Source organism: Ramularia collo-cygni (genome assembly GCF_900074925.1).
Source record: "Ramularia collo-cygni strain URUG2 genome assembly, contig: RCC_scaffold01, whole genome shotgun sequence".
Classification (NCBI taxonomy): Eukaryota; Fungi; Ascomycota; class Dothideomycetes; order Mycosphaerellales; family Mycosphaerellaceae; genus Ramularia; species Ramularia collo-cygni.
The window spans coordinates 4,334,706-4,362,050 of record NW_019716255.1 but is presented as its reverse complement, the minus strand read 5'-3'; the positions used below and the strand labels follow the sequence as shown (position 1 = coordinate 4,362,050).

General features: G+C 52.5%; 12 protein-coding genes; 4 read left to right on the top strand and 8 right to left on the bottom strand.

The window, feature by feature from the left end:
• Positions 1-729: 729 nt before the first annotated feature.
• On the bottom strand, positions 730-1,716 carry RCC_12007 (related to exosome complex exonuclease; the record flags this gene model as incomplete). The annotated part of the gene is made up of 1 exon (XM_023766703.1): positions 730-1,716. The coding sequence occupies one exon, from the start codon at positions 1,714-1,716 to the stop codon at positions 730-732; it is 987 nt and encodes a 328-aa protein (XP_023622471.1).
• Positions 1,717-2,087: 371 nt separating this feature from the next.
• Positions 2,088-3,938, bottom strand: RCC_12006 (related to YAP1802-Yeast Adaptor Protein, member of AP180 protein family; the record flags this gene model as incomplete). The annotated part of the gene is made up of 1 exon (XM_023766702.1): positions 2,088-3,938. One exon carries the CDS (start codon positions 3,936-3,938, stop codon positions 2,088-2,090), a length of 1,851 nt encoding a protein of 616 aa, XP_023622470.1.
• An 891-nt stretch (positions 3,939-4,829) lies between these two features.
• Positions 4,830-5,147, top strand: RCC_01425 (uncharacterized protein; the record flags this gene model as incomplete). The annotated part of the gene is made up of 1 exon (XM_023766701.1): positions 4,830-5,147. The coding sequence occupies one exon, from the start codon at positions 4,830-4,832 to the stop codon at positions 5,145-5,147; it is 318 nt and encodes a 105-aa protein (XP_023622469.1).
• Positions 5,148-5,554: 407 nt separating this feature from the next.
• Positions 5,555-6,688, top strand: RCC_01424 (uncharacterized protein; the record flags this gene model as incomplete). XM_023766700.1 has 2 exons in its annotated part: positions 5,555-5,628; positions 5,680-6,688. The coding sequence occupies 2 exons, from the start codon at positions 5,555-5,557 to the stop codon at positions 6,686-6,688; spliced, it is 1,083 nt and encodes a 360-aa protein (XP_023622468.1).
• Positions 6,689-6,794: 106 nt separating this feature from the next.
• On the bottom strand, positions 6,795-9,326 carry RCC_01423 (related to major myo-inositol transporter iolT; the record flags this gene model as incomplete). XM_023766699.1 has 14 exons in its annotated part: positions 6,795-6,990; positions 7,076-7,539; positions 7,598-7,733; positions 7,800-7,988; positions 8,083-8,169; positions 8,225-8,273; positions 8,330-8,512; positions 8,576-8,607; positions 8,668-8,800; positions 8,866-8,877; positions 8,935-8,971; positions 9,045-9,108; positions 9,159-9,215; positions 9,292-9,326. 14 exons carry the CDS (start codon positions 9,324-9,326, stop codon positions 6,795-6,797), a joined length of 1,674 nt encoding a protein of 557 aa, XP_023622467.1.
• A 473-nt stretch (positions 9,327-9,799) lies between these two features.
• Positions 9,800-11,347, bottom strand: RCC_01422 (related to inner membrane magnesium transporter MRS2, mitochondrial precursor; the record flags this gene model as incomplete). The annotated part of the gene is made up of 1 exon (XM_023766698.1): positions 9,800-11,347. One exon carries the CDS (start codon positions 11,345-11,347, stop codon positions 9,800-9,802), a length of 1,548 nt encoding a protein of 515 aa, XP_023622466.1.
• A 490-nt stretch (positions 11,348-11,837) lies between these two features.
• RCC_01421 (uncharacterized protein) lies at positions 11,838-13,349 on the bottom strand (the record flags this gene model as incomplete). Its single annotated transcript, XM_023766697.1, has 1 exon — positions 11,838-13,349. One exon carries the CDS (start codon positions 13,347-13,349, stop codon positions 11,838-11,840), a length of 1,512 nt encoding a protein of 503 aa, XP_023622465.1.
• A 406-nt stretch (positions 13,350-13,755) lies between these two features.
• Positions 13,756-15,357, bottom strand: RCC_01420 (uncharacterized protein; the record flags this gene model as incomplete). XM_023766696.1 has 2 exons in its annotated part: positions 13,756-13,944; positions 14,017-15,357. The coding sequence occupies 2 exons, from the start codon at positions 15,355-15,357 to the stop codon at positions 13,756-13,758; spliced, it is 1,530 nt and encodes a 509-aa protein (XP_023622464.1).
• Positions 15,358-18,444: 3,087 nt separating this feature from the next.
• Positions 18,445-19,335, top strand: RCC_12028 (uncharacterized protein; the record flags this gene model as incomplete). XM_023766695.1 has 2 exons in its annotated part: positions 18,445-18,834; positions 18,889-19,335. The coding sequence occupies 2 exons, from the start codon at positions 18,445-18,447 to the stop codon at positions 19,333-19,335; spliced, it is 837 nt and encodes a 278-aa protein (XP_023622463.1).
• A 546-nt stretch (positions 19,336-19,881) lies between these two features.
• Positions 19,882-21,398, top strand: RCC_12027 (related to cation efflux family protein; the record flags this gene model as incomplete). XM_023766694.1 has 2 exons in its annotated part: positions 19,882-20,772; positions 20,832-21,398. 2 exons carry the CDS (start codon positions 19,882-19,884, stop codon positions 21,396-21,398), a joined length of 1,458 nt encoding a protein of 485 aa, XP_023622462.1.
• Positions 21,399-22,102: 704 nt separating this feature from the next.
• On the bottom strand, positions 22,103-23,633 carry RCC_01418 (uncharacterized protein; the record flags this gene model as incomplete). XM_023766693.1 has 5 exons in its annotated part: positions 22,103-22,166; positions 22,225-22,246; positions 22,303-22,672; positions 22,743-22,943; positions 23,010-23,633. 5 exons carry the CDS (start codon positions 23,631-23,633, stop codon positions 22,103-22,105), a joined length of 1,281 nt encoding a protein of 426 aa, XP_023622461.1.
• Positions 23,634-25,045: 1,412 nt separating this feature from the next.
• RCC_01417 (related to DNA primase large chain) lies at positions 25,046-26,113 on the bottom strand (the record flags this gene model as incomplete). The annotated part of the gene is made up of 1 exon (XM_023766692.1): positions 25,046-26,113. The coding sequence occupies one exon, from the start codon at positions 26,111-26,113 to the stop codon at positions 25,046-25,048; it is 1,068 nt and encodes a 355-aa protein (XP_023622460.1).
• Between the last annotated feature and the right edge of the window lie 1,232 nt (positions 26,114-27,345).

Genomic DNA, 27,345 nt, shown 5'->3' with positions numbered 1-27,345 from the left:
TGCACACCTTGAGACATCGACCCAGAAGACGGTGGTCTGGCCTCGTGAGTGACATTGCACAGCAGGTTGACAGCTGTCAGAAGACGTCAAATTCTTTCCAGAGAGAAGCTTCCACGAGCGCGTAAAAGAGGAATAACACGTCTGTTGTTACAAGACTAACAGTACACCAGGACAGCCTTTGATTCTCGAAGTATCTTGTGATCGCGGCTTGATCGGACCACGAGGGGATGACGTTCGTAGAATGCGACGACACAAGAAGAGCCTGAACAGTGCCGTCAGGTCYGATCAGTCCAGACTCGTAGTGTGGTTACTGCGAATGGTCTAGTGAGCGCTTGACAAGGTGCAGCCTTTCGCTGACAAAAGATGAAGCCGTGTGGCAACAGCGAGATTCGCGACTGAGAATGTGTTCTGTCTTCCCAATATGCAGCGTGACCTAGCTTCACTTCGCAATTTGGTACCCGAAAAACGTCATGCGACGCAGATGTGTTCAGTCCTTCACAGATAACCTTGGTCCAATCAGCGCAATGTTCTCCGGCTGGTCATTTGGGGCCTCGTCTTGCATTCTGTGCACCAGAGGCTTAGGGAATCGTTCGATCAACGACGTCGCAAGTCTTATTCAGGCGTCATACGCCGGTCGAACGCGCGGTCTCGCCCGTCTTTGGAACAGCCCGCGTTCGTCCTAGCCATCTCCATCGCTCCCTGCCGTGCCAACTTGAGGTAGAGAGATGCTCATAAATCTTGTAGAGCATTCTCGAGGTCGGTACAGCGTGCTTCTGCACTTTGCATGCATTCGATCATAGCGTCTTTACTGACGAAGCGCCCGCCATTCTTCTCTATTCTGACCACGTTTTTTTCGCCGTTTGTGTTGGGTACAAGAACAATAGTCACAGTTTCGTCACATACGTCTTCCTCTGAGGAATCTGGGTCAGCGATGATCCAACTTCTGGCATCTTCCCTCCTCTTCAACGGCGAAGCTGTTGTGAAGACTCCAAATGTAGCGGCAAGAGGCAGCCGGGGCAGGCTCAGCCGGTGGCTTTCAGAAGTGAGAGGAGAGCACAGGATGGCCTCTCGATCGGCATCCCACCATGCATGTGGAAGCACAGTGTCCCGCAGTGCTGCTACAACCGCCAGCCACGCAGCATCAAATGCATTTCCATCGAGAGAGAGGCAGAGGATATCGACGTATAGCGTCCAGTAAGCCTTGGTGACGACCTTCKGCTCCTCATCCGCAATATCGTCGTCGGTCTTTGGCTCCGTGTACTTGATGCGTAAGTCCGTGGAGTCGATTGCGCTGGTACTGTGAAGTAGAGACAGTACGCGGTAGGAGAGTGCTTGCGCAAGTGAGCTTGGTGGATTTCCAGGCAGATGAGCCGGGGAACACCCCGTGCTTAGCTCCACATTCGGCACGACCAGGCCGAGCTCTTCTACCAGGGCACTTTCGTTGGTATTCTCGGAAGGTGGATGGGGTATTTCGGACGCAAGCAAGATTTCGCCACGAACACCGCAAACGACTGCGGTATCTCCAACACGCACCACTGCACTACCATTGCTGTGCGTCAGAGAGCCTGTGTTTATGGTAGGTTTGCGATGTTCTCCAGGATGGCGTCCACTGGGCCGGCTTGGAGGCTGCTGCTTCAGGTGGGCGAGCAGAAATGGGCGAGGAGTCAATTTTGCAAACGTGTCCCACGGAAACGACAGGCTTGGTACGGCATCCATGACGGAGCGCTTTTCTGAAATGAAGCGCTTGGCTGGAAGGTCCACCACAGCAAGGTATTTGTTGATCAAAGGTTCAGGAAGTGAAGTTTGGGGTTCATCGCCAAACGATTTCAAACTTCTAGCGCGCGGCGCTACCCGCCGTAACAATTTGCAGCGCGTCCGACACAGAAACAGGGACAGCAAACTTTGCCACTAGGATGAGGAGCATTTCAAGTTGGAAAGACGAAGCAGAGGCGACCACGATTGAGTAGTGCTAGGTTCCTAAGAAATACGAGCAGGCCATCTTCCCCCAACAAGCATAAATAAAAGGGTATGCACTCGAACACAAACTCCACGCTAAAGAGCAGGACATCGCCCTAGCACTATGCATATCAAAACTGTCCCCAAGGTTGCTGCTGCGGCTGATTCACCTGGCCCGGTCTTGGAAAGACAGGCACTGTCTGCACTTGCTCCGTCTGCAGACCTCCCAAAGTTCCTTGCGGGGCATTCTGCCATCCACTTCCCGTTGCCGAATTGACAAACGTTGACTGTCTGAAAGGATTTGTGCTGCCTGTGGGCTGTACTTGGAGTGCGTTTGCGGGCGAAATCGGGGGTGTTGGTTGTTGCAATGGCGTGTTGATCCGTGTAAATGGGTTCGTGCCTGTTGTCTGAGCTTTTAGTGGTTGAACTTGTGATGTCTGATATGGCTGAGGCGGAGGCGATGGACCGTTTTCGGGTATAGCAGGGGGAACAGCGATTCGGGCGAATGGGTTGGTGGCCTGTCGCTCCGGCTGCTGCTGCTGCTGCCCAAAGGCACCAGCCAAAGCTGCGCCTCCCCCTGTAGTCATCATGGACTGCCGGAACGGGTTCGTCGTTTGCGGCTGCATTTGGCCGGTCGGCTGAGCTTGTACAGGACTTGAAAAGGGTAGCTGCTGATTCTGAGCGAATGCATTTCCTGTTACCAGAGACTGTTGTTGCTGGGTGGGCTGTGGCCCATATCCACCAAAGCCAGCTCCGGTGAATTGTGTCTGTAGCGGTTGCGGCTGGGCCTGCTGCTGCAACTGTTGATAAGGATTGCTGCCAGTGACATCTCCCCCAAAACCGTTTGATGTCGCTTGTTGCTGAAGAGGCTGCTGATAGCTCACATTTCCCTGAGGTGGTTGGCCAAAGCCTGCAATTGGCTGCTGCTGCTGCTGCTGCTGCTGTTGTTGCAAGAAAGGGTTTGTCTGCATTGTGGACTGGTTCTGCTCGATGGAAGAGAAGAAGTCAATCAGGTCGGGGGCAGGACCTTTGGCCGGTGGAGCTGAGGGCGCATTTCCAGAAGGGGTTGCTTTAACTACAGCTGCTCCCGAAGATTTCGATGCTGCTGCTTTGGCGAAGGGCTTGCCGCCCTTAGTCGCATCCTGTTCCGCGAGGTATTGCCTTCGATTGATTTCGAAGTCCTTGTCGTCTAGATATTCTTGAAGCGAAGCGGCCAGACTAGTTGGTGCATGCTTGAGCTTGGGAATCTCTAGCCTCGTGGCATATTCGTATTGCCGTGCAACGCTCAGGTATTGTACAACCTGCTCAGTCTGCTTGCAAAACACCTTGTAGATCTTAATCGCTCGCTCGGCGTCCGGTCTGGACATTTCGAAATAGCGACTCAGGACATTCATCACGGCTTCGTTCTCGACATTGTATAGGTCCAGCAGGTCCCGCGTGAGCAGCCGGAAAGCAGTCAGGGAGATCTCGTTCTCCGTCTCGTGGTTGAGCAAATCGCACTTTACAAGTGCCTTTATCTGGTCTTGGACCACCTCCGTCTCCCTCAGGAGGCCCTTGTCCACGGATAGCCGCTTCATGCGCCCTTCCCCAGCCCGTACATGGTCAMACTTTGCCTTCTCATATGCCATTGCTCTTGAAAGCAGATACTCCGAGTAGACTCTTATGTTCTGACCTTGCGTCTGCACGTCGGTGAAGCTGTTGATCGCAAGCCGGTTTCGCGGCGCAACAGCCAGATATCGTAATGTCGCATCTTGCGCACCCTCCTTGATCATTAAATGCACGATGATGAGCGCCTTGAACGCTACCGTCCAGGTGGAGTCGCGAAGCCGGTGGGTGAGAGTGCGGAAGACTTCGGCCACTCCAGCATCTCCAGATTGGGTCGCAATGAGGATGTGCTCGACATATTTGGATTTGGGGGGCGCAAGCTTTACTTTGGTTCCTCCCTTCACGGAGCTTTCGAAGTCGTTCCGGGCTCTAGGCATGTTCAAGGGCGTGCGTTGGTTTGATCGACGGCGCGTGCTATCTACAGCACATGGTGCGAGGCCGCTTCGATGGAAGAATAGGCGGAATGATCCTCTTGTTTGGGCAGTCGAGACGACAGGCGGCGTCTTTCGGGAATCGTAGCTGTGGCTGGCAGAGTGACGTTGGTCCTCAAGTGCCGTTGTCCGCTGTCTAGCGCAGAATGTCACAACATCCCTGGCGGTATGAAACATGTTGAATTCTGGACTGGCCCTTCAATGTGCTGCTACATTACACGCAAGGCCGCCTACTACATGACCTCGGAATGCTCTCACACACCTTGCAGCTACTGAGTCGGGGAGTTTCGATTACTCCTTGTGTCTCCAAACGAAGCATACAGCAATCTCTCAATTCTTCGGACCGACAATAAGCAGTAGGCCATCTTGATCCTAGAACCTGGACCACTCCGTCAGCCCATTTACAAACAAGACATCATCAGCCTGGCCGTTGGTCTGCTCGATGTAAACTTGCGTTTCACATGTACGCTGGCCTGGTAGTGTGAACACGAGGTTGCTCTACGTTCCTCCTGCAATGCGAATGCCGAAGCTATGTCGTCACTATGAGATAAGTGAACGAAGCTCGGCAATGATGGAGCTGCGTGCGGGCCTCGTCTGTCTGCTTGCTTGGTTGCTGTTTAGCCCGTCTGCTTGACCACAAACAGCTTCTGATACTGCTGACCATTACGACAACTTTCGGACTTGAACGGACACGACCGGTAGTTGCCACTCGCAAAGGTAATGATTTTCTCAGTTGACCAAGAATGGACATGCTGACCCAATGGCCGACCAGAAAGCAGCTTCTATACCTCAAATACCCACGAGCTTGTCACTACCAGTCACCTGAACTCCAGCAGAATGGTTCTACCATTATACAGAGCCATTGCTCGGCAATCTCCACGACAATTTCTTCGCTCCCATGCGCCTTCAAGACCTCTCAGCTACTCAAAGCCGCTTGCTTTGAGGGAGGAGAAGTTGCAAAGCCCGCAGGAAATCGAAAAGGCCAAGCAGGAGCAGCTCAAGGATGGGAAGAAGAAGCAAGATCTTGAGTCGTCCAGCGAGACTGTCGTAAAGGCAGAGCGCGAGGAGGTGTCGGACCACGACTCTCACATGGAGAAGTTACAAAAGGAGACTGCCCAACAGAAGGAGAAGGAGCACCCTCAGGGCAAGGCTTGATCAAGCTGTCCGAGCAGTTGGCGTGGAAGCAATTCGGCATTGATGAGGCATCGATGATCGACTGTATATGCCGGTTCGTCGGCCATTGAGCTATAATGCGAGATCAAGGAGTGAGGTGTAGGACTAATATAAGTCGGAAACTTCTTTCATTGCTTGTTTCATTGTCGACGACTACCTACCTCACCTGGTGGTATCGCGCAGATGCTCTCCGGGCTCGAGCTGTTTCAAATTGTTTTGTAAGCCAAATTTGGATGGGACGACGCGAACGCGATCCCCACGCGACTTGCCAGCTCCATCCATCCATCCATCCATCAACGTCAACATGGAATTGATWCCACTCGAGGTCTGCGATGTTTCGATTGGTGAGGCTTGGAAACGCGGCAGGCGTACATTCACGTCAGCCATTCATGCCAGTGCGAATGTTCTCATCTGTCGAGACGTTGAAAATCCCTTGTAGAAGCAAAGGGTTTGTAACGATCGAGTATGTACCTCATAGTAACAGCAAGCCAGGAGTAAGTGCTGATTGGAATAGCATTCATCATCCCGTCGCAGCGCCGTCAGCGAGTCCTTCGGTGGCTATATTCTTGCCAAGAGGACCAATCATTCACAGCGAAGCAGACGACGCCTCGAACATTGCGATACTGAAATCAACACTCTCTTGTCACATTGTCAAGATCAACTATCGATGGGGRGCGGATCATCTCTTCCCATCGCCAATTCATGACGTCCTTACTGCCTTCGACTGGGTCAGTGAGAATCTTCTCCCCAAGCGAGCCATCATACGAGCAGGCCGAGCGGAACGTGCAGGCCGAATCGGTGTTTGTGGCGAGCTAATTGGCGGCCAATTGGCCACCGCGCTGGCCCTGAGTGAGTGTCAGATTGGCAAGGCTGGGGTTGTAGCTGCTATGGTCAGTTCTCCTATAACCGACTGGACGGAATTTGAAGACTTGGAAGACTCTGGCAATCCGAATACAACCTTGACCAAGCAAGTATTGCTGAAACAAAGAAAGGCACTGTTCCGCAAAAATGAGCACTGGTTTGACGTCTTCGCATCACCAGCGCTACTCTTCCGATCTGCAGGCGTAGAAGTCCCGACGACCTTCTTGGACCGGCCTTTTGATGAAATGAGCGAGCTTGCACAACTGGACCGCGAGGATTTCTTCCAGGAGCAGCTTTCTCTCAGCAGTGCGTCCTCTTTTGCAGACTACACTCTTCCTCCAGCGGAGCAAGAAGAGCGTGTCAGGAAGCGCAAAGCATCACGAAGGTTCCCAAGCAGAGCTTTGGGCCTTCGCTTACCGTCCTTCCGCATCACCACCGGAGAGGAGTCGCCCTTGACTGGTCAAGCCATGGAGCTTGCACATTTTTTGAGGCAAAGCCTCGACAGAGTGAGCAACGCTGGTAGCCATGGCCACGATGCGGTTGTAAATCAACCAGTACAATATGTGGAGAAGCCTGGCACGGGTCTCTGGGATCGCTCAAACGCTGGTAGAGCAAGCATGCTCGATTCTGCCAACTGGCTCGCACATTCGCTTTCTCGCTGAAGTCCCAAGCGAGACCAAACCTCTGTTTTCAAACGCCGTGCATTCGCGAGTCCAAGACGTTGCACATGCATCACCTATAGCGTGCCTGATATGTGCTTCTCTCCGCCTAAGCATCCACCTGGTCCCTGATTCTGCGGAGCAGCGGCTGGCTTTCACCATCCTCGCCATCAGGCTTCTGGTACGGCAAGAAGCGATATTCACCTTTTGCGACTTTCGACACTCGCCACGTCCCTTTCTCTTTCGCCTCCTCAAAGAACTTTTGATTCTCCTCAAAGGTGCGACCTCCGGTTTCGGGACAGTATCTAACGATTCAATTAGCCTATCTGCAATGGCAAGAATGGGAGGAGAGCTAGAGCGATGCAAGCGTCACTCTTCTGGAAATCTCACAAGAAAGTCCAAACAGCCGCGATGGCATTAGTGCCGGCCAATACCAGGAACACCCAGTACTTGATATTGTTGAAAAGAAGAGGCGTCACCAGAGTAACGGTAAAGTTGGCAAGACCCCAAGTGATGACAGACACGGCAGTTCCTTGAGCACGAGCAGTTTGCGGGTAAATTTCCGTCGGGATAAGCCACGGAGGAACCAGCCAACCAATTCCGAAAGCTGCCGTGGAGATGAAGAGCATGACGATGCCGGGAATAGCTACGGAATTGACAGAAATCCCGAGCTCTTCGTTGTTGAATGCAAGGCCTCCGAAGACGGTGAGCAGCACAAAACTGAGAGTCAAGACTCCACTACCGCTGAGGAGGATTGCTCGCCGTCCCACGGCATCGATCAGGAGCCAGGCGAATGTCATCAGAATGAAGTATGAGACGTAATTTGCCTGCGTCAGGTATTCTGATAGACGGGTCTGTGTTGCGATGCGTTAGTAAACCAACGTTTCAACTGCAGCGCCTTAGAATGCTCACCCCATATCCCAACAATTCAAAGATCTGTGGCCCATAAACACTGATGGCTCCGTATCCGGTCAGTGCCTGGTTGACTTGTCCCATCACAGTAAGCATGGTAGGATGGAACTGAGCGTGCGATGGCGTGAACATGTCCCTGAATTCAGTCGTTAGCTTTGGTCACCGCTGCGACATTAGAGCCAAGCTCGCTCGTGGAACTCACTTGTAGCCAACATTCTCGTCGGTCTCTTCTTCGAAGACCTTTTTTAGCTCGTCGTGCTTCTGTTTTCCTTCCTCGTCTCCCAGGATTGAGGCTAGAGAGGCTTTTGCTTTGTCTTCTTTGCCGTGCGAGAGATACCAGTGGGGGCTCTCTGGGAGTTCTGAGATAAATGCGAGAAGACCGAGAGGGTATCTAGAGTAATTGTTAGCATACACTGATACCAGTGCAAAGTAGAAGCCGGCATCTAGAGACACAATCTTATGCTCTTCCGTCTGAACAAACATACACCTGCATAGTGATGATTGGAATCCTCCACGCCCACTCATTCCAGACGCCCAATTGAACCGTGACTGCCAGATTGATGGCGAATGCCCTGCAGATATGGTCAATTCTGTCTTTCCCTTTGCAGTTTCGTGGCCTGTCCTCACATGTTAAGACCAAAGATGTTAGCTTGGAACTCCTGCGCCAATGCCTTGCCTGTGAGGAGGAGTTAGTATCCGAAACAACCTTCACCACCATTGGCGAGTTCTGACCTCTGGAATCGTCACTGCTGAGCTCAGAAGAGTAAACAGGCACAACAGAGTCAACACCACCGACTCCTAGACCCATTATGACTCGTCCGAGATACATGACAGCCAAAGCACCTCGACTGAAACCCAAGCCAGCGACGAACATGACCAGGTTTCCTAGAGATGCGGTTGCCAGACAAGCGAATACTTTAGTCGAGAACACCAGATCAGCAAAGCCCTTATAATTGTAAAACAATGATATGAGCTTACAAGCAGGCTTGCGGCCATATTTATCTGCGAACCTGATCGTTCAAAGTGACATCAGCATCGAGTTCCGAAATGGTCGTTAGGACAGTGCCTACCAGGAGAAGAATACAGCTCCTACGGAGCATCCGAGATAGTACACAGCAACGATAAACCCAACTTGTGGACTTTCTTCGGAAATGCCCATGGTTTGCAAGTAGTCCTTGTTGGTATTGATGAGGGACATCATTCCTTTTGCAATGATGAGCATCGAATGTTCAGGAATTTCCGAATCTTTGGAGTCCAGCAGTACTGACCTTGATCGTATCCTAGCAGATCCAGGTTAGTATAATGCGAGTATAAAGAGTATCATTCGAGGTACTCACCATAGAGGGCGATTGCAGTCGAGGAAAATGCTACAACCTATGCCAGCCATAAGTACAAAACTTCCACTGACCCTGCCGTTCTAGAAGCCATCAAACTCCTCACTCCATACCTGACTCTTTTTATTGCTGAAAAATCGTTTGACGGACTCCATCTTGGTGGCGTTTCTCGGCCGTCTGCCGATCCCAAGTAGCCGAAGTGGCGAGAACGAACGTAGGGACTGAACGTCGGAGAGTATCTATTACCAACGGAAGTGATACATTGATCGTAGCATGAGAGCAAACTGAGAGAAGAAAGGTTGAGACAAAAGGTGCAGTATATTTTGATGGAGAGCTTTGGAAAGCATAAAATGCACTTACCATAAATGACGCACGCCCGCATGCGGTACCGACATTTGGGTGGGTGTGTGTGGGAGGAGCTCCGCCGATGGATGAGCAGAGTCCGTGTTTGCCTGCCAGGTACGATATCAAGTTTAATAGAGAGGTGTCGGCAAGATGGAGCTACTTGGCAGCAAGCATTTGCCTGCTTGCTTGTCCCCAGGTTTTTATACCGATTGCCTGGGACACCTGCTCGAGGTTTGGACTTGGCAGCCTTCGCTTAAGAGTTCTGAGAGAGTGGACTGCTCTGGTCCCTGAATACAAATAAAACTCAGGAGTGGAGTCCGACAGGAGAGGGGAATAATATGCTTTTGCATCCGAAAGATGTCGGCAGCATGCTGTACAACGCTAAATCCCGCAAACGCCATCGCTTTGCTCAACCCTTCAACCTCCAAATCATTCAAAATAGTCCCATGTCGCTTCTGATGAGTGGGGGAAGCAGGCTATCAGATCCGACGATCATCTCATCGACCCTCCCTAGGTCGTTGAACTATGTACTCTTGTCCATAGTTTTGAGTCGCTCGACCTGATTTTGCCGCCACTGCTTCATTCTGTCCGATTGTACAATCCCAGCGACCGTAGGTCCCAGCGGCTTCTCCATTGGCTCGTCTATGGGAGCTGGAGTCTCGATTGTGTTCCAGCTTCCTCGAGAACGATTCCTGCCATTGGTGTGCCCCCCTTCTCCCCACATGGATAGTCTTTGCACTTTACGCAGTTTCCTTAGACCATAGACGCATGCAATGACCGCCAAGATGGTAGAGGCAACCGAAATACCGAAGAAGCCGTAGTGTGTCTCCTCGATGAAGTTCTCCAAGTTCATTCCGTAGAGCGCAGCGATGAACATACCAGCGCTTATGCCCAGCGTGCCAATGCTGAATTTGAGATCAAGCAACATGAGACTGTTCCTATTGGCGTCCAGAATGGCTCGCACAATCTCTTCCGTGTTACGAATCGCACTGACGACGTTGGAGGAGCTCTGCACAATTTCATCGGCGACCTTGTGGTAGGATTCCAACAGAAGCTCAACTTCCTCGTGATTGTCGTCCTCACGTTCCGTGCCCTCAGCTTTCTCGGTGAGATACATGGCGGCCAAATCGTCGTCGGCCTCGAGCAGATCATCAATGGCATCTCGCACAAGCCGGGCTTTCTGTTCAAACGTGCCCAGCTTCTTGGAGTAAATCAAGAGGTGCCGCAGCCTGTCACGATCAATGTCCTCTTCCAGCTCCCGCAGTACGCGAACAACGGGCTCACGCACGCCTTCGAACTCGCTTTCTAGACCACCGGTAACGCTGATCAGAACCGCTTCCAGCGCGCGGAACTCATATGGCAGATGTCCAGCGGTCGCGGAACCTTGCCGTTGGCGCAGCTTCCCTTCCAAATCGTACATGAACAAGCTTTGCGCATAAGAGTCTGTGGAGCCGTACGCATCGAAGACCAAGACGCGGTTGTGCTTGATCAGACATCGCAAATGGAGGAGGTTGATCAATATCGCGGATGGCCGGACCAGGATGTGAGGAAGTACACTACTATCGATCTTCCGCAGGTCCCGTGGCAGGAGCGAATATTTGGCGATCAGCTCGCTCTTGCGGAATTCCCCATTGACTAGAGTGACGTTCCCGTTCTCGTCGAACTCGGTGCAACGCAGCTTGAGGGAATTGTTCGGCTTGACAATCTTGCCCAGACCCACGCTATCGTCAAGGAAGCCCGGGAGGGGAGGTAGGTCGTCGGGTCGCAAGTTTTTGGGTGGACTGCGCGTGGGCCGCAGTTTACGCCAGAAACCCTCGCGCAGTCGCGAGGAGGAAGCGAAGGTGCGGGCGTGAATGTGTGTGGATGTGGGATTTCTATCGTGGTTCGTGCATCGTAGAGATGGTATTCGCGGGACGGTCGAGGTTGTGATGGCGCGAGACTGCCATGCTGGCTGAAGCCGCTGTCTTAGAGCGCAGGGTGATGAGCTCACCTGCGTTGAAGCATCGAGTTGAGTGCGTAGGAAACGGAGGAGCGATTTCGAGGGCACAGGCGGGCCATGGTATGTTTTCATGGCTCGGAGAGAGAGTAGAACATGATGCTGGCCAAAGAATGGCTAAAACAAGTGAAGGAGAAGAAGCTCAACTTCGATGACATCAAACTTTCCTTTCCACAACGCAATGTTCCGATGTGGAGCTTCCATCTCACCTCGCACCTCACCTCTTCACCCACCTTTCTCGCTGCCCTCATTTATCATTGGGCACGCACAGTGTCCATGTCAGGCGAAACTGGCTCGTAGCGGTTGCGAATACCGATCATGGGTCACTGATAATACGTGGTAAGAGGGCCACCATATTGTTAATAAGAGTCAGTCAATTGGGAGCGTATTTACAAACCGATTTCATTCATTCTTCAAACAAACTACAAGCAAAATCATCACAGGGCAAGAGGATCAAGCTCATAGAGCTCTACCTGCCTGTCACACAATCCCAATAAGATCGTAAATCCACCTACGCCGAGTCAAAAAGGGACCCTAGCCCAGTAGAAGTCACCTCCCAGGCTGTCTAGGCATAACCCACCAAGAAGGGCTGGAGACCAGTATCCTCAAGTAATCTCTGCATCTCTGGCTCTGCCAGCTGGATGAGAACCTCACATCCGTTCCTACCACCAAGAGGCAGCAAGACACAATCGAAGCTGGCGTGTTCTCTGCTCAACTTCCTAGTCCACTCTGCCGGTCCCAATCCCAAACCGAGGGTTGTCTCTTCGTCGACGGGAATGTCCGCCCAATTGGTGATGACAACATCGCTCTCATAGTCGACACATGGATGGCCGAGACTTCGCAAATCCTCGCACTCGTTGATCATGGCGATGGTCGACCGTACTTTCGGTTCAGTAAGACTTGATAAGGATTTCCGGATGTTCGAAGCCGTATTGCCGATCGTACTGACATCGAATGGCATGCCCAGCTGAACGAGCATCGATGTGGTGTGTGTCAAGAGGTCGCTGTTACCATAAAAAGATCCGTTCAGCGGGGGTTCCACGCTCACACGGACGTTGATGGGAACGGCGAGTGCAATTGTCTGTCCTGGTCTTGCGACACCAGGGGGCCAGCGAGCGCGAGTGAGCGCCTTCCAGAGAACCGCCATCAGGCAGTCGAAGAGCGAAAGCCGCACCGTTGGATCTGCGTTGATCTGCAGGAAGTGCTCGTTGGCGAAATCACGGGTTGCATTCAGCATGGGTAGAGAGAATGTGAGGACCTGGCAGGATGGACTGCTCGGCACGGTCAAGGCTCCGCGATCTGGATCCGCCCGAGGGCTGTACACTGGGTGCTCATAGAGGCTTGATTGGTAGCCACGAGATCCGCTGAGTCGATCGCGCATTCTGCTCTGCTCCAGAGCCTCATCGCGGAGTTCCTCGGTCGTCATTCGGGGGCGGCTTGGGAGTACATCTTCAGATATTGACATGCAACGCATGAGTGATCCGAGTCCAGCAGCTCCGACAACAGAGTGATGGAGGTACAGTGCCACGATGACGCCGCCGGAGATGAAGTTGCCTTGCACGGCGAGCACCGGGCTACCTTCCTCCAGGGACTCTGGGGCGTCTGGGAGCGGGGTGAAGGCCTCACCGATGAATGCCATTGGTGGCATACCTTCCTTCGTGAGGTCGGCATAGCTGTGTGGGAATTCATCTTTGCCCAGAGTTTTGAATGTGGCCTTGATGCTTTCCACCTCCTCCGCCGTCACTCGCACTTCCAGCTGTCCGCTTTGCTCGTTGTGGGTGTCCTCAGCCAAAGTTGCACGGCGCTGGTGGATCGATGGATACTGGCGAGCCGGGTAATCCGCGACGCTGTGACGGCGGTTGCTCTCGCTGCTTGCTTGAGTCGGCACTGGATGCACTTTCCCTGCCAGAATTGGCATGTAACTCACACCGCGCTTCAGAGCTGCACTCAATTTGATGGCGAGGCTATCGAGACTCGCAGCATCGCTTTCGCACGGGTAGCAGAGAGCATATCGGATGTACTCTCTGGTGCTGCTCTGGTCGATTGATGAAAGTCTGAACACAACTGACTCGGTCATGGTTGTGTAGACGTCTGTCGTGTTGGTGGTCAGGTCCGTCGATGTCGTTGTAAAAAGACGGAGGAAGTGAAGAGTAGTGGGAAGGACTGTTTGCAAACCATCGCCGTGCGACCACTGCAAAACATCGCTACAAACCATCGGAGGTGAAGTTGGCATTGCAGCAAATGGTACTATCTAATCGCCCTCATAATTTCTGTATCAATCGTTTATCATGCATGCGTTTAATTGCGCTGCTACCAGCACTTATCACCGGCAGTACAGCTGCTCAATGATCAAAGACCAATTACTCCGCGAAGACGTTATCTTCAGGCCATCTGAGGCCACTTTCTGTAATGTCACGATCGCTTCACGTCAACACCACCAAACGCGCTGTGCACCTTGACGACAACGCCGTCTTCACGCCTAATTAGTTGAGAGCCTTCCACTTCCTCGCGCAAGTGGCAGGTGCGAAAGGATAGCTACTTCCGTGAGACTTCATCCAGCCGCTAATCTTCTTCCAAGGGATCCTTGAGGGCAACTCTCGACGACGAGGCTTGGTCTCACCATCATCGTCGAAGCCAGCGTAGCGCTCAAAGGCACGGTTGAGCAAGCTGATCTGGAGTCGCAATGGACTGTCAGTAACCACCACGGTGAATATTTGCGTAGATAATGCACAGCTGAGGCTTACATCGTTGCTGTTCCACTCCGGCTTTCGAACCCGCTCGCTCTTGTCCTTGGTCAGAACCCTCACTCGCCCTCGCAGGGTCGACTCTGCTTCCCGGAAATTTCCAAGCTCCTTGATGTCCTTGTAGGAATAGTTCTGGCGACGCATGTTCAGCAGGAAGCTATCACGCTTCTGGCGGTGTGTAGCATCGTTGATGGCCTGATCGTTGACGTTGGGCTCTTCGGACTCCGACTCACTGTCCTCTGATTCCCCGTCAGTTGTATCCGAGAACTGACGCTCCAGATTCATCAAGGAACTCGTTGCTGGAGGAGAAGTCTGGCGGGGAACGAATGGTGCGCCAGCGACGTGGCTTTGGCTAGAATAACCGACCGGTAGATCAGTGGCGGCTGGAGCGCTTGATCCGTACCCTGGAAGAGGGCCCAAGTACGATGTTTGAGACTGGCCGATGGACCAAGAACCGGGCAGCTGCTGTGGGGCTGATGGCACATTGCAGTCGGTACATGGGCAGTTTATCAAAGATCGCGGCATTGTCGAAGGAAACATGTCTGACCCGACGTCCTCAACTTTTGAAACGCCYGCCATGTTTGGAAAGCCTTGATAGTGGGCGTTGAAGTACGAGGATTGCATAGAGTCAGCAGTATGCGGGCTGAGAGGAGTGCGAGGGCCAGTGCTATCAGTGCGAACCGACGAGCGAGCTGAGCTGGCATAGTCGGTAGATGACCATATCCATTCGGCATCGTGAACAATCTCGTATTGCGTGGCGTCAACTGGGGTTGAGAGGATGCTCACTGGAGGCGTCGGAGCGGCCACGCTGGTGTCGATCTTTAAAGGCTGCATGGTGTTGGTGTCCGCGAATGAAGTATTGAGATCATCGTGAGGGCCACCAATGCTCCCTGCGAATGAAGCATTGATGCTGTCGAATGAACCGCCGAGGGACATATTGTCGCTGCGGAAGTTTGTGCCGCTGGAGCTGCCGATCGAGGTATCCATGGAGACGGGGAGCAGAGGCCTGAATGGAAGGCGGCCTTGGCTAGCCTGCTGCATCTCCTGCCACTGCGAGACGTTCGTCAAAGCACTAATGACGCTCGTATCATTGCGAGACAGCTCCTCGAAGGTCTGCATCGCGTTGAATGACATTGAAGCACCGGGACCGTAGGAATGGCTGTCATGGGCGCTGGTGAAGCTGTCGTTGCCATAGACGACATCTTGCGTTTCAAATCCGAAGACATCAGCGTCTTGTTGAGTCGCCATTGTTCGTATCCTCGGCTGCTGAAACTGTCTGAGCTGGTGTTGATGATTTTGTGGAAGGCGGGGTGAGTTGGCGTAGCTGCTCAGGTTCGACATTCTGGCTTGGAGGAAGGCCGGGAAATTGGAGCTCGGGCCAGACATAACGAGCTCTGAAGCACCGACAGTGAGCAGTGGTGAGTGAATGGCGTGTGGGGGCGCCGCTTCGATGAATCAGCGCACTTAACCGCGAGTTCGGTGTGCAAGCAACCTTTCGATGGCGTGGCTACACGTGCTGGCTACGGGATGGAATCGTTCAGTGTAGGCACTAGCAGCAATTGACGCTAGTATCCGCAGGAACTATGGTGTTCTGTGTCGGAGAGATCAGCCAGATAGAGGCGGTGAGCCAATGTTGCTCGCCCTAGCGTTATCTGGATGCGGCTTCCTGCACGGTCGGTGAATGAAAGCTCAGGGTTCTGCTGGAATCCGGAGAACTGCAAGCACGACGACGTATACCAAAGGCAACTTGACGGTGTGCAATGCACTCTGCTATTCGGGCAATGATGCAGAATGCTTTCTTCTTCTGGAACAAGAAAGCCTCCGAGACTGGACAGGGCGTTGCGTGAATCGTCGTGTTTTTAATCTGCCGGAGCCGACCTTGGAATGAATTGTCTGTTCGAGAAGGACCAGGCCAAAATCGCAAATGCTGTCAACAAATCAAAGAAGCGGCCACCAGGAGCAAAATAATCAAAAGAGGACCACCGTCAAATGAGAGTTAGGAGCGCAATGAGCAAAAGACCGACCGCCAAGGAGAGTATACAAAATTTACTTGGACAGGCGAAGCCTCTCCACGGCAGTCGACGTTCTTTGTAGGCCTTGTTTCATGACGAGAGTTCCTGAGAGCGAGCGAACGAAGCGTTTGATCTTGCCGCAGAGCCAATGTCGGGAAGCCGATGGCGAGCACTCTGATGCCCCGACTAGACGTCTTAGCTCATCTACAGAGATGCAGAGCGGAGCACTTCAGGTCGCCGCAAGTGCCGTACGGGAAGGAGGGTAGTCGATTTCCGACAGCGGGAGGAATCTGGCCCCAGGGCGTGCAAAACGCTACACGTCCAAAGGCAACTATGGCCGAGAGGTGTCAACGGCAGCGCGCTGGAGGGACGTTGTGCTTGTTCGCTCGGTGCCCGCCGAGAGTCAACTGCTCGGATGGGACCTGTCATGGCAGGTCTGCTGCGAGACGCCGTGACACAGTTGAGGACCCCAGGACATTCGTCATTCGAGGCTGCGTGCTTGCGTGGACAACGTTTGGAGCCATTGTAGGGCCAATGACTTTCCATCATCGAAAGCCAAAGATCTTCTCCTTGCTTGACGATCAATGCAGAGCCGATATTACGTTGTATGATCTTCGTCAGGATGGTGGACTTGTGCAGGCACTTCTGTTTACCGGGTTGATCTTTGCCTGAGCTGCAGGTCTTCCTGGTACTGACGGCAACATGCGTATCGACCAGCACGGTCTCTCCAGTGCACAGCATGAAGTGACAGCTCAGCTCCGTGGATCAAATCAGATGACCGACCGAAAAGCTGCGTGAACAAGTCAAGACGGAGGCTTGTTGACGACTCGCCTTCATCAAATGCTGCTGGACGCGGCAACAGATCCTTCGGGAGGCGAGCGCGTGAGAGACACTCGTGGCACAGGAACGGCTGTCAAGCAAAACGCGCACCCCCTGCCAATCGACTGCGAGGCCGGGCCGATGCAGCATACTGCAGCCCATGTCGATGTCTTGCGCAGGGCAGCAACACAAACGCCAGAGGTGGCTTTCATTCGCGAGGCAGCCAGCCGCAACATTGCGTCTGGAGCACGAAACTCCCTTGGAGCGAACAGCAACGATCCGATCGCGGCGGTGGCTGTGCTGAACCGAGACCTGACGTTGCGAGCAGAAGAATTTTATGCAGCAATGTGAAAGTGGAGGMGTGGGGGAAGAAGGTTCACGCACGTGTCTTCATCTAGAACTAGAACTATCCTGGACCTTTGGACTTGGACTTTTCTGACAAGTGAGCGAATCAATCCTTTTTACTTCACTTGCCTTTTTTAATTCGATCACAGGCTCGAAAATTTCAATGCTCCACGAATGGAAGCCTATTGCTCTGGAAACTCAAGTTCCGCTATTGTCAATGCACGCACTGTACGCGCCCAAATGTCTGCCAATCGTCCGCTGGCTGCAGGATCCACGTTGACTTCACCCTCGACGCCATGACGCTGGCATTACCATGTCCTCAAAGCGAAGTCGCTCGCTCCAGCAGGCTGGCGGTCAGGCTGTGGTGATCGAAGTCGGCGCGTCGCTCGTCGCTCACGCCAGGCGACAGGGTTGCGGCGAACCATTCTTAGCGGGCGCTAACAAGCATACTGTACATATCGGCCCTTGAGCATGCTCCGCGGGAAGAATTGGTTTTTGAGACAGTACAGGTCCGCCTCGATGCCAGACACTGCAGTCTCGCTCCACATTCCTCAGCATCAATGTACCGGACGCTCGTGATTTTGCCCTTCCCTGGCTCCGGGACGATTTCTCCACTGTTCTTCCAACAGCGGCTTCGTAACCGCCGAAGCTCGATTTTCGCGCCGGCCATCTGCTGCAGACCAGATCAACTCCCGTTGGCGCATAACGATCAAGAATAGTATGAAACAAGCGCGCCGCTCGCACCAGCAGCTTGACGTGCAGGTCCTCACGTTTCGCCTTCATGTGCCGTACGACATCGGGCCATTGAGTAGGCCGGAGTCCTCCATTTTCTTCAGCTTTGGAGAAGCGCCGGCTGGCCCACAGTTTCAGGCGTTGTACGCTCAATGGCTAGAACTATTTCTGCAMGATCATAGATGCGGCGTTTCGTTTCATCGTCCAACGCCAGGTCTCTCATAGGACGCGATACCGGCTTGGTATGGCGGGCCTGGAGTCCAGAAGCGATATAATGGTAGCAGTGAGAAGCTTGAGAGGTCGCAGCAGAAAACATCACCAGTCTCCTTCTTGTCGATTCTTTCCCGTCTGATTAATTTCCTAATTTCCTTGGTCTCTTGTTCGGTCTGGTACTGGCGTTACCTATTGTGTATAATTCTAATCACACTCAGCACCGGAACGCTTTTGTACCTCAAACCATTACAACGCCTGGTTTGCGTTCCACGTCTGTCCTCTTCGCCCACTCTTCCGRCCGCCTTACATGCCACACTACCCGTTGCCGATCATGCCAAAGGAGAGCAAACAATCGACGGTGAATCGTACGGCGCCTGCTTCTGGTCCATATCCTGCTACTGCTGGGCCTGCGAGCTCAAGGAATGCAGCAATCTGGAGCACATCGGACGACGAGATTCTACTCCAGGCAAGAGCTTCCGGGTTGAACTGGCAGCCGATCGCAAGTCGACACTTTCCCAACAAGACCGCAAATGCTTGCCGGAAGCGCCATGAACGTCTCGTGGAGCGGCGACATATCGAAGATTGGGACACGCACAAGCTTGAGCTGCTGGCTCAGGAGTACATGGCTTGCAGGAAGGAAATGTGGGAGATACTTGCTTCGCGACTAGGCGAGCGGTGGGGTGTTATTGAAGCCAAGGTAAATCGACTGTGGAAGCTGTTGTTGTAGAAGGTGCTGACACGAAACACCTAGTGCATGGAGAAGGGTCTTAAGACTCTGCTCACCGTCTCTCGCACGGCGGATAGGAAAGCCCACGCCGACAGCCAACCAATGGAGGATCGAGGTAATTCAGACCACAACAGCGATTCTGGCATCGGCTTTGGGTCCGACACTGAGATGGAGGCCATAGGGGAGGCCGGACCATCGACCAAATCATCCTCGTGGCATGCTCCAGAAGACCCAATAATACGTTCTCAACCACAGCATTCCGAGCACTGCCGATCACGAAGCCTGCCGATGCCCTTGCCACTCTATCAACCTCCCCCACCGATCGTACCACGACGGAATTTCGAAGGCACAGTGCTCRCCACTAGCCCCGAAGACATGTCCTTTGAGAGAACAACTCCCCCTCGACGCTGTTCACCTGACTCGCAAAATGGGCGAGGTGGCATCAGCATACAATCCGTTCTGTCGAACTGAAACGACAGTATTCAACGACGAGTAAATGTAACTCGATGCGGGCAGAAAATTATTCTCCACGATATCCAGACACGAATCACGGCCTCTATATTTTGTCTTGTCTTGCTTTTGAGCGAAGAATAGAGTAGACCTTGTACTCTTCACGATGTAACAACATGTACAACGCCACGCGGCTCTCGAAGTTTGCTTTAGATATGGATCGTATACCAGAATGATGTCTGTAAAGAGTCCGGTCAAATGCCAATTGACTTGTGAATTTCCATTGAGCATGTGCCTGGTAACAACATGATGTGACGGGGATGGTCTCGACTTCCTCGATCACATGCGCGTCGTCATAAATTCGGCCCACTCGGCCCATTTTACCGCCAAACGCGCGCTTTCAAAGCCACCACAGCATCAATGCCAGTCGATCACAGCTTACGTCCAAGTCATACGTGTCTTTCACCATCCTTCGTGCAGGCGTACATGGTTTGCATAGCTGGTGTAAGGATCCGCCGCTGCCCGTAAGGAACACGTCGCCTCGAGTGCGAGTGCTCAGGTGCGCGGATGCGATTCCCGGCAGGTTTCACTGTATGCAGTCGGAGTCTGCGATGTGATGCCCGCGTCTCCTCGACACGACGCCCTTCGTCCAAGGCCAGCAGAGCATATAACCAGGTCCAGCGAACGCTATTGACAACCGCTGCTTCCAATTTGCCGTCGAGTCATCCGTATAATTCTAACCCCAGCAACCCGGCCCTGTCTGCAGCTGGTGCTGCTGCACGTCCTCGTCTTCGCTCACCACACAACTGGGCTCATATCGCGCACCGCATTCGCCTACCTCCATCCGCTATGGCAACCCAGACTCGAGGCCATGCCGGCCACTCGCACGGCGGCGGCCATCACCACCACCACGACAGCACCTACCTCACCAGTGCCAACAAGAGCGATCCAGGGGTGAGGATCACACGCATTGGGCTGTACGTCAACTTGGGCATGGCCATTGCAAAAGGCACGGGTGGAATTGTCTTCAACTCGCAGGCCCTGACTGCCGACGCGTTGCACGCATTGACGGATCTGATTTCCGACGTCACGACCTTGATGACCATTTCCTACTCGATCCGACCAGCAACAGCTCGTTTCCCCACAGGGTATGGCAAGGTCGAGTCGCTTGGTGCGCTCGCCGTGTCAGGAATCCTGCTCTCTGGTGGCCTCATGATTGGCCTCCAAGCCGTCATGGCGCTCAGCCAGCAGTTCTTCCCTCAGATCTTTGAAGCTCTGTCAAATTTTGGTATCTTCGAGCACGCACATCATCATGGACACGATCATGGAGCAATGGACTTGGGCCCCAATATCAATGCAGCGTGGTTGGCAGCAGGGTCCATCGTCATCAAAGAGTGGCTGTACCGAGCAACGATGAAGGTGGCCAAGGAGAAGCGGAGTAGTGTTCTCTCAAGTAACGTAAGTAAAGTATGCTCATCGTACTGCAATGCCTTGTTATTGACTCGTATATTCTGCAGGCCTACCATCATCGCGTAGACAGCCTGACGGCATTCGTGGCACTCTTCACCATCGTTGCAAGCCATTTCTTGGAAAGCGCTCGCTGGCTGGATCCAGTCGGCGGTTTGATCATCAGCGGCATGATTGTGCAAGCGGGATGGGGAAACACCAAGACTGCTCTGTACGAATTGGCCGATGTTGGGATGGAAGAAGAAGCCAGGGAAGGAGCGGAGAAGGCTGCCGTGGCAGCGTTGACAAATACAGAGGCCGAGATCCGTGGGGTGCAAGGAATCAAAAGTGGACAGAATTTGATGTTTGAAGTTGAGGTCGGCGTCCCGAGCGATTGGTCAGTCGCGCGAWCAAATGAGCTGGAGGTGGAAATCCGGGAGGCAATCGCAGGGAAGGTGCGCGGTACCAAACGGGTAAATGTTCGATTCACAACCAAGAACGAGCCGGCGTTCATGGATCAGTTCGTCGCGAGCAAGGAAGAGCTTGACGGGCACAGCGATCATGATCATGAGCACCACGACCACGACCACGGCAATGGTGCACCCAAGGCGAACAGCGAATCACACAAGCAGAAGTGACGGATGAGCTCAACAGCACAACACCTCAGCAAGGGGCCCGAAGTTTGGAGACGAACCAGAAAGGCTCTGTCTGGACTGCTTGCTCGTGCCACAGACAAAAGCGTAGCAATCGAGTTGCCGGTTCCTGGCGGCTGAGCTTCGAAAGCCAGGCGAAGTACAAACAGTTCGGATGCATTGACATCTGTGATCTGAATAACATGCTTGGGAAAACCGATCCTCGAAGCAGGCTCATTTCCAATTTGAGATGGCTTCTAGACATCACGCTGCCTTGAATGGGCGTTGGATAGAAGAGCTAGATTCATCAACCGGTACATAAGCGCAAAGCTCGCTAAAGCCCGAGACACGTTGCTATAAAAAGGCGACGTCATGCAGTTACGACGGGCCATGTAGTCTTGCAGCTAAACAGAATACATAAAGACGTCAAAACATCACACCCTGTTCTTCGCCTTATCTTGTAGACACATTTGCCATCAGGGCATCCTTCGAACGTGAACACAGGGGTTCCTGCAAGTGTACATTGCACGAGGGTGTAGACAAAGTTCTTTTACGTTCATTCCATCATTAATGCCATTATATAAACTGGGAATATTCCCATGATAGGCCTGCTTCAACATGGCTCGTTCAGAGCACTGTGTATCATGCATACGACAACCCCGTCAACTTATAGTAGAGGTTAAAGGGGTTTCGTTCTGTAAAGGTGTACCCTAGACAGACTTGGCGAAGTTGACATATGCGGTTTTGCTGTCCACATATTCGTATGTCGAGTACCTGGAAGCATACAATGTTAGCAGGAACAGTAGCAGGGCGTCCCAAGAGGAATACAAACCAGTTCTTCAAAAACGTGTCACCTATTATTCCGTTAGTATGCGTCCGCTGTAAATCTTTCGGGMGTTGTTTCACTTACCAACAACGTAAAAACTCTCGCCAGGTCTTAAATCGGCGCCGGCGATGCCAGCAATACAGTACAGACCTCCAACGAGGTTGTCCAAGACGTCACTGCCGAGATCAATGCCGAGGTCATCAGTCAAGCGGCCAAAGTTGAGGTCCTTGGGGTCGATGACAAAGTCCTTGCCAGCGAAAGTGAGTGAGACTTTAGGGTTTGAGGCACATGGATRAGCGAAGAGGGTGATTTGTCCCATAGCAAGTGGGAGGGAGCCGGGAATCTGAAGGAAGATCGACTCGGCAGCGAGAGTTGGTGCAATGATCAAAGTGGTGCCGGTGTCGATTGCTCCCTGACCCTTGGTCGTTGGGGCGGCAGAGTGGCTGCCTACCTTCTATTTGTTTGTCAGTCGTGCTTCCTAAGAAAAAATGACCCAAGCGATTCTGTGATTGATGATAACTTACCGCTCCGTCGACTGCAACTTGCCAGTATGTCTGCGACGAGACTGGAACAGGAGTGAATTTGCCCTTGTACTTCTTCTCATCGCGACCACCAAGGGTAAGTTCGCTGTTCTGCGCTGTGCCAGATTGTTGACGTCCCAGGTAAAAGCTGAATTCCTTGGGGTGGACTTTCTTTTGCGCGATCAGGTTGAAGAAATAAGGCAGCTAAGATGGATCACAAGTTGTCAGCAATAGCTCAAGATCATAATATTGAACATCGCTTTTGCTTACCGACTTGCTGTTAGCAATGGCTGGGAAAGCCATGCCGACCAGACCATCCGAAGCAGAGTTGGCAAATCCTTCAGCTTCAGTCAAAGAAATGATGTTTTGGTTCTTCGCGGTAAGTCCAGCAACGGTAAAGTCGTCCAGGTAGTTCTCTCCCATGACTTGGCCGGATCCATATGTAATGGAAGTGGTGTTGCCTCGATCTCTGCCAGTGTTTCTGTACTTGTTAGTCCCAACGCAGCCCTGAGTCTGTCCACACGTTGGTCCTGGCACGAAGGTATCGCTGCTACCGGTGTCGAAGTCGAAGGTGAAATCTTGCGAGCCCACGGTGCCGGTACCGTAGTAGAGCACATCCTCGTCGCCGTTGACTTGGTCGGTCAGGGGGAGGTTGGCGTCTGTGTCTCTCTTTCCATTCTTAATGGCCTCTGGAAATTGAAAGTCCTTGTTGTATTTTCGGACAGTGTCTTTGAGACTGCCCATAAACCACTTGGTGTCAAGCGAGCCATCCGTGCGCGTGCGGTGTTGTTGCCTCTCACGTGTGAGCGGGATCTTCGTTGTTTGGGTTTCAACGGTTGGCGCTGCCAGGCATGGAGCCAGGAGTCCGAGAGAGAATAGCGCGACGGTCTTCATGATGTTGTTTTCTAAACGAAACGATTTGAATAGAGATGGGTAAAAACATTAGATGGAAACCCATTTACTTATCAGCACGCCTGACGCGACCTCCTCTCGAGCTCCTCCACCAGCCCGCTCGCAATCGTCATCGTCCAATCTAGTGAGGAGTGGGTGGCTTTGTCGATGCTATGCTGTTTCTGACGAACAACCTGCACATCTTTTGCCCTGCACCACACATTCCGCACGAGAAGCATTGCTGGGTATGCCTAATGCCCGTCCAACCAATGAGCCACGAAAGAAATGCTGCCACAGAGGCTGCCGCGGGAACGGCGCCTTGCTAGCAGTGGTATCGCGCTGTCGATGATGACGGGAATTCGCGTACGAGTGAGGAGATCGTGTGGGGAGAAGCACGGTGAAGCCTTACAAGCCTTACAGCAAGAGGAGTCCAGAGTTTGCCAAACTGCCGCGGCTCGAACGTTTTCGCCGTTGAGGTGCTGATCAACACGAGAACCGCACGAGGTTGGTCGTTTGTAGTGATGATCTCGACATAAGGTTAAGTCGGTGACTTCCCGAAGGCGTAAGTAAGAGTCGATCTCGGCTCTAGCCCAATGGAGAAACGGCAATAGGAAAGCATGTGATGTAACATTCGCCTTGCGCAATRCCAGGGCTCATGCCCCAGGGCCAAGTAATAGGTAAGCCACCTCTTCACGTAGCGCAATACAAATGTTGCTCGCCTGGAACGACAATGCGCCTTTGTTGCCAATCGGGTCCACTATGTCGTGATGTTCACTGAGCATCCAAGATGACGCCTTGTCCGACCAAAAACTGCGGTCTTCGAACAAGAATCACAACGAACTCAAATCATCGCTGCTACTCGGCCGAAGATTGCGTGGGACCATCGACGCCAATGTCACCAGACTGCACCTTCCCTAGATTCTTGAGCAGAAAGCTGCGCTTGAAATATGTGTTAGGGTGCAGAATGGTATCTAACTCGCTCGCTGGCCAGAGAGAATCGTCCTTCACCTGCGATATCGTTAGCTGTTTTCTATGAGACTGCACTGACCAGACTCGCCTTTTTCAGCTCATTCTTATGTGCATGCTCGAAGACCAGATTGCATGCAACGTGATATTTTTGTTTGCCCACAAGATCGCGGACACCTTTTGTAAGCTCTTTGTCGGACACTCCCACGTTTTGCAGCAGTGATATCAAGTTATCAGGGCTGTATGTGCGATAGGGACAGCCTTGTGCCTGTCCGCTTGAGGGTAGCGCCTCTGTCAAGAGCTTCTGACAACTGTAGGGAGTGTAGCCACGTCCACGTCGATTCGAATCCCCGCCAACGTCTCCATATGCGTGTCGGACGTTGTAGAGATACTCCGACTTGAACTTGTCTGTAGATGGTCAGCCCTTGTGGTTGCAGCACGAATGCATGTCAAAGCTTACCTTCTGAGAGCTTAGTAAAGCTCTTTCGCCAGAACACGATACACTCATTTAGACTCAGGCCAATACCCTTCAAGAATAGTGTGTACTGCAGACGTCCATAATGCTTCAAATGGCTGTTCTTCCTCAACTCGCGATGCAGATTTTGCATGCACAATGGAAAGTGCTTGCTTTGAGCGTCGATCGATGCCGCCGTGATGCTGGTCATGTCGCTGATGCTGGAGGCTTCGGTGTATGCAGCATCTGGCGCCACGAATGACTGCGACAGATGGTGTAGTATCGGTGCCAGTCGATTATCCTCGTCCATACGCGGCAAAAAGCGAGCTGCCAATTCCAATCCTGATTCTAGCTGCCTTGAGAACTCATTGGCAACCATGTTCATCTGTTCTCGTACGTGAACGTACGCCTTGCCTTTCTTCAGCAAGACCTGTCGCCTTTCTACCAGCTCTGGCACATTCTCCCAGTCCACCTTGAACCAGTTCATCTCAATATCATCCTTGAACACCCCGGTCGCAGCTTTCAAGTCGTCCATCAGTGCCATCTTTTCTTCTTCACCAACAGTCTCCCAAGACATGGGCAGCGAGTCTATGAAAGCTTTCCTCTCGCGTAAGTCGTCCTGCTTGATCCGGAGCTTGAAAAGCTGCGCCTCTAGTCGGGCGAATCGTTGTCGCAGGTCCTGTGTGCTTGAAAAGGCCAATCGAAGTGTCCAATGGCTGTAGTGATCCCGTTTACGTTCAAGAGCAATTTCTCCGCTCTTTGAGCTATTGGTCGAAAGTGGCAGATGCTTGGCTAGAATGGGCTTCATGTACTCTTCCGTCTCGACCGGCGATCTGTTGCGGAACTGGCAAGCCTCCAGCTCGGCGAGCACCTTCAGACGTGCGATTCCCCATTCTTCGAATTGTTCGAGAGTGATGTCTGAAGTCGGTGGGATGATGTAGAAGTTGCAGCGATGCGCGTAGTCCTGGTCCGCGAATGTCGCTTGTTGGAATTGCTGTCGCTTTGAATTGACCACCGCCCGCTTCTTCGCGTCTATCCGTGGAGCAGAAGATATCGCCAGCATCGTGGCGGTGCGTGTGCGGTGGGACTGAGTGATGTTGACGTGTTGAAGGCTGGATTGATTGTGCGAAGTTGTGGTGAACGCGAAACAGGACGCGACTGCCAAAGTTGACGCGACTGCCGATTGTGAATACGAGAGATACGAGACTCACAACTTCGGGCCTGGAAGCTCCCAACAGATTTACTTCACCTTGGATGGAACGAGGTGAGGGTGATGAAGTTGGATCACTTCCATTCATTTACGCTATGAAATTCGTCGTTCTTCACTGCTTCTGCGCGGCGGAGGTGGTGTGGTCCGCCATCACCTCGACAAATACAGCGCACCTTCGCCTCCTCACTTATCATCTCCTCGCTACTGAGCCCGACTCATTCATCATCTTCCGAAGAGCTCTCTAATGGGCTAGACGGTTCGGACACCAGACTTCCTGATTCGCTGCTCGTGCTCCGGCCCACAGATCGACTTCTCCCCTTACGCTCAGCTACGTGATTAAGCATTCCAATCTGACCGTCGAAGTAAGCGACATTAGTACTAATCGACTTAGTCGCCACAAGCTTATCGGCCTATGCTTTAGCTAGCCTAACAGCTTCGTAAGGATCTTCTCTGTTTATAAGAAGGAAACCCTAAACTTCCGCTAGAGTTAACTATAAGGGGACCCTAAAGGAGCGGGACACCGCCCTTTAAACCCTTACCTAGGGAATCCCTCTTAGAAAGAATAAGGGAACTATACCCTTAGCAGGATTTCCCTATACGGATGCGACGGCTAAAGGATAACTCTACGGTACCTCTACGGCACCGCCGAGCCTAACTAGTACCGGGCGTAATCCTATAAAAGGGTAATGTCCTTATTACCTGTTCCCTTTCGCTCCCTAGGTAATATCGTATATATCTAAGAATTACTACTTAGTATTAAGACCCCCTATTTATAACACCCTTATAGAATATTACCTCTTATCCCTACTAGGGAGTAGCCGTCTTAAATACGAAACAAGCTCTCGATTCGAGTCTAGCGCTACTATAAAGCTACCGTAACGGCTCTATAAATCCCTACTAACCTATCGAAAATGTCTTTAGCAGGAAAAAGAGCCGTACGACCTAAATATACTAAGGCTAATAATCCCCTAGGGTTTATTATCGATAAGAAAGATATAACGCCTAGTAGTAGCGCTAGACTAGAGGATTAGCTCGATCTAGACGGAGGTACCGTAAAGGCACCGTAAGGTAGCCGCGAACCTCCT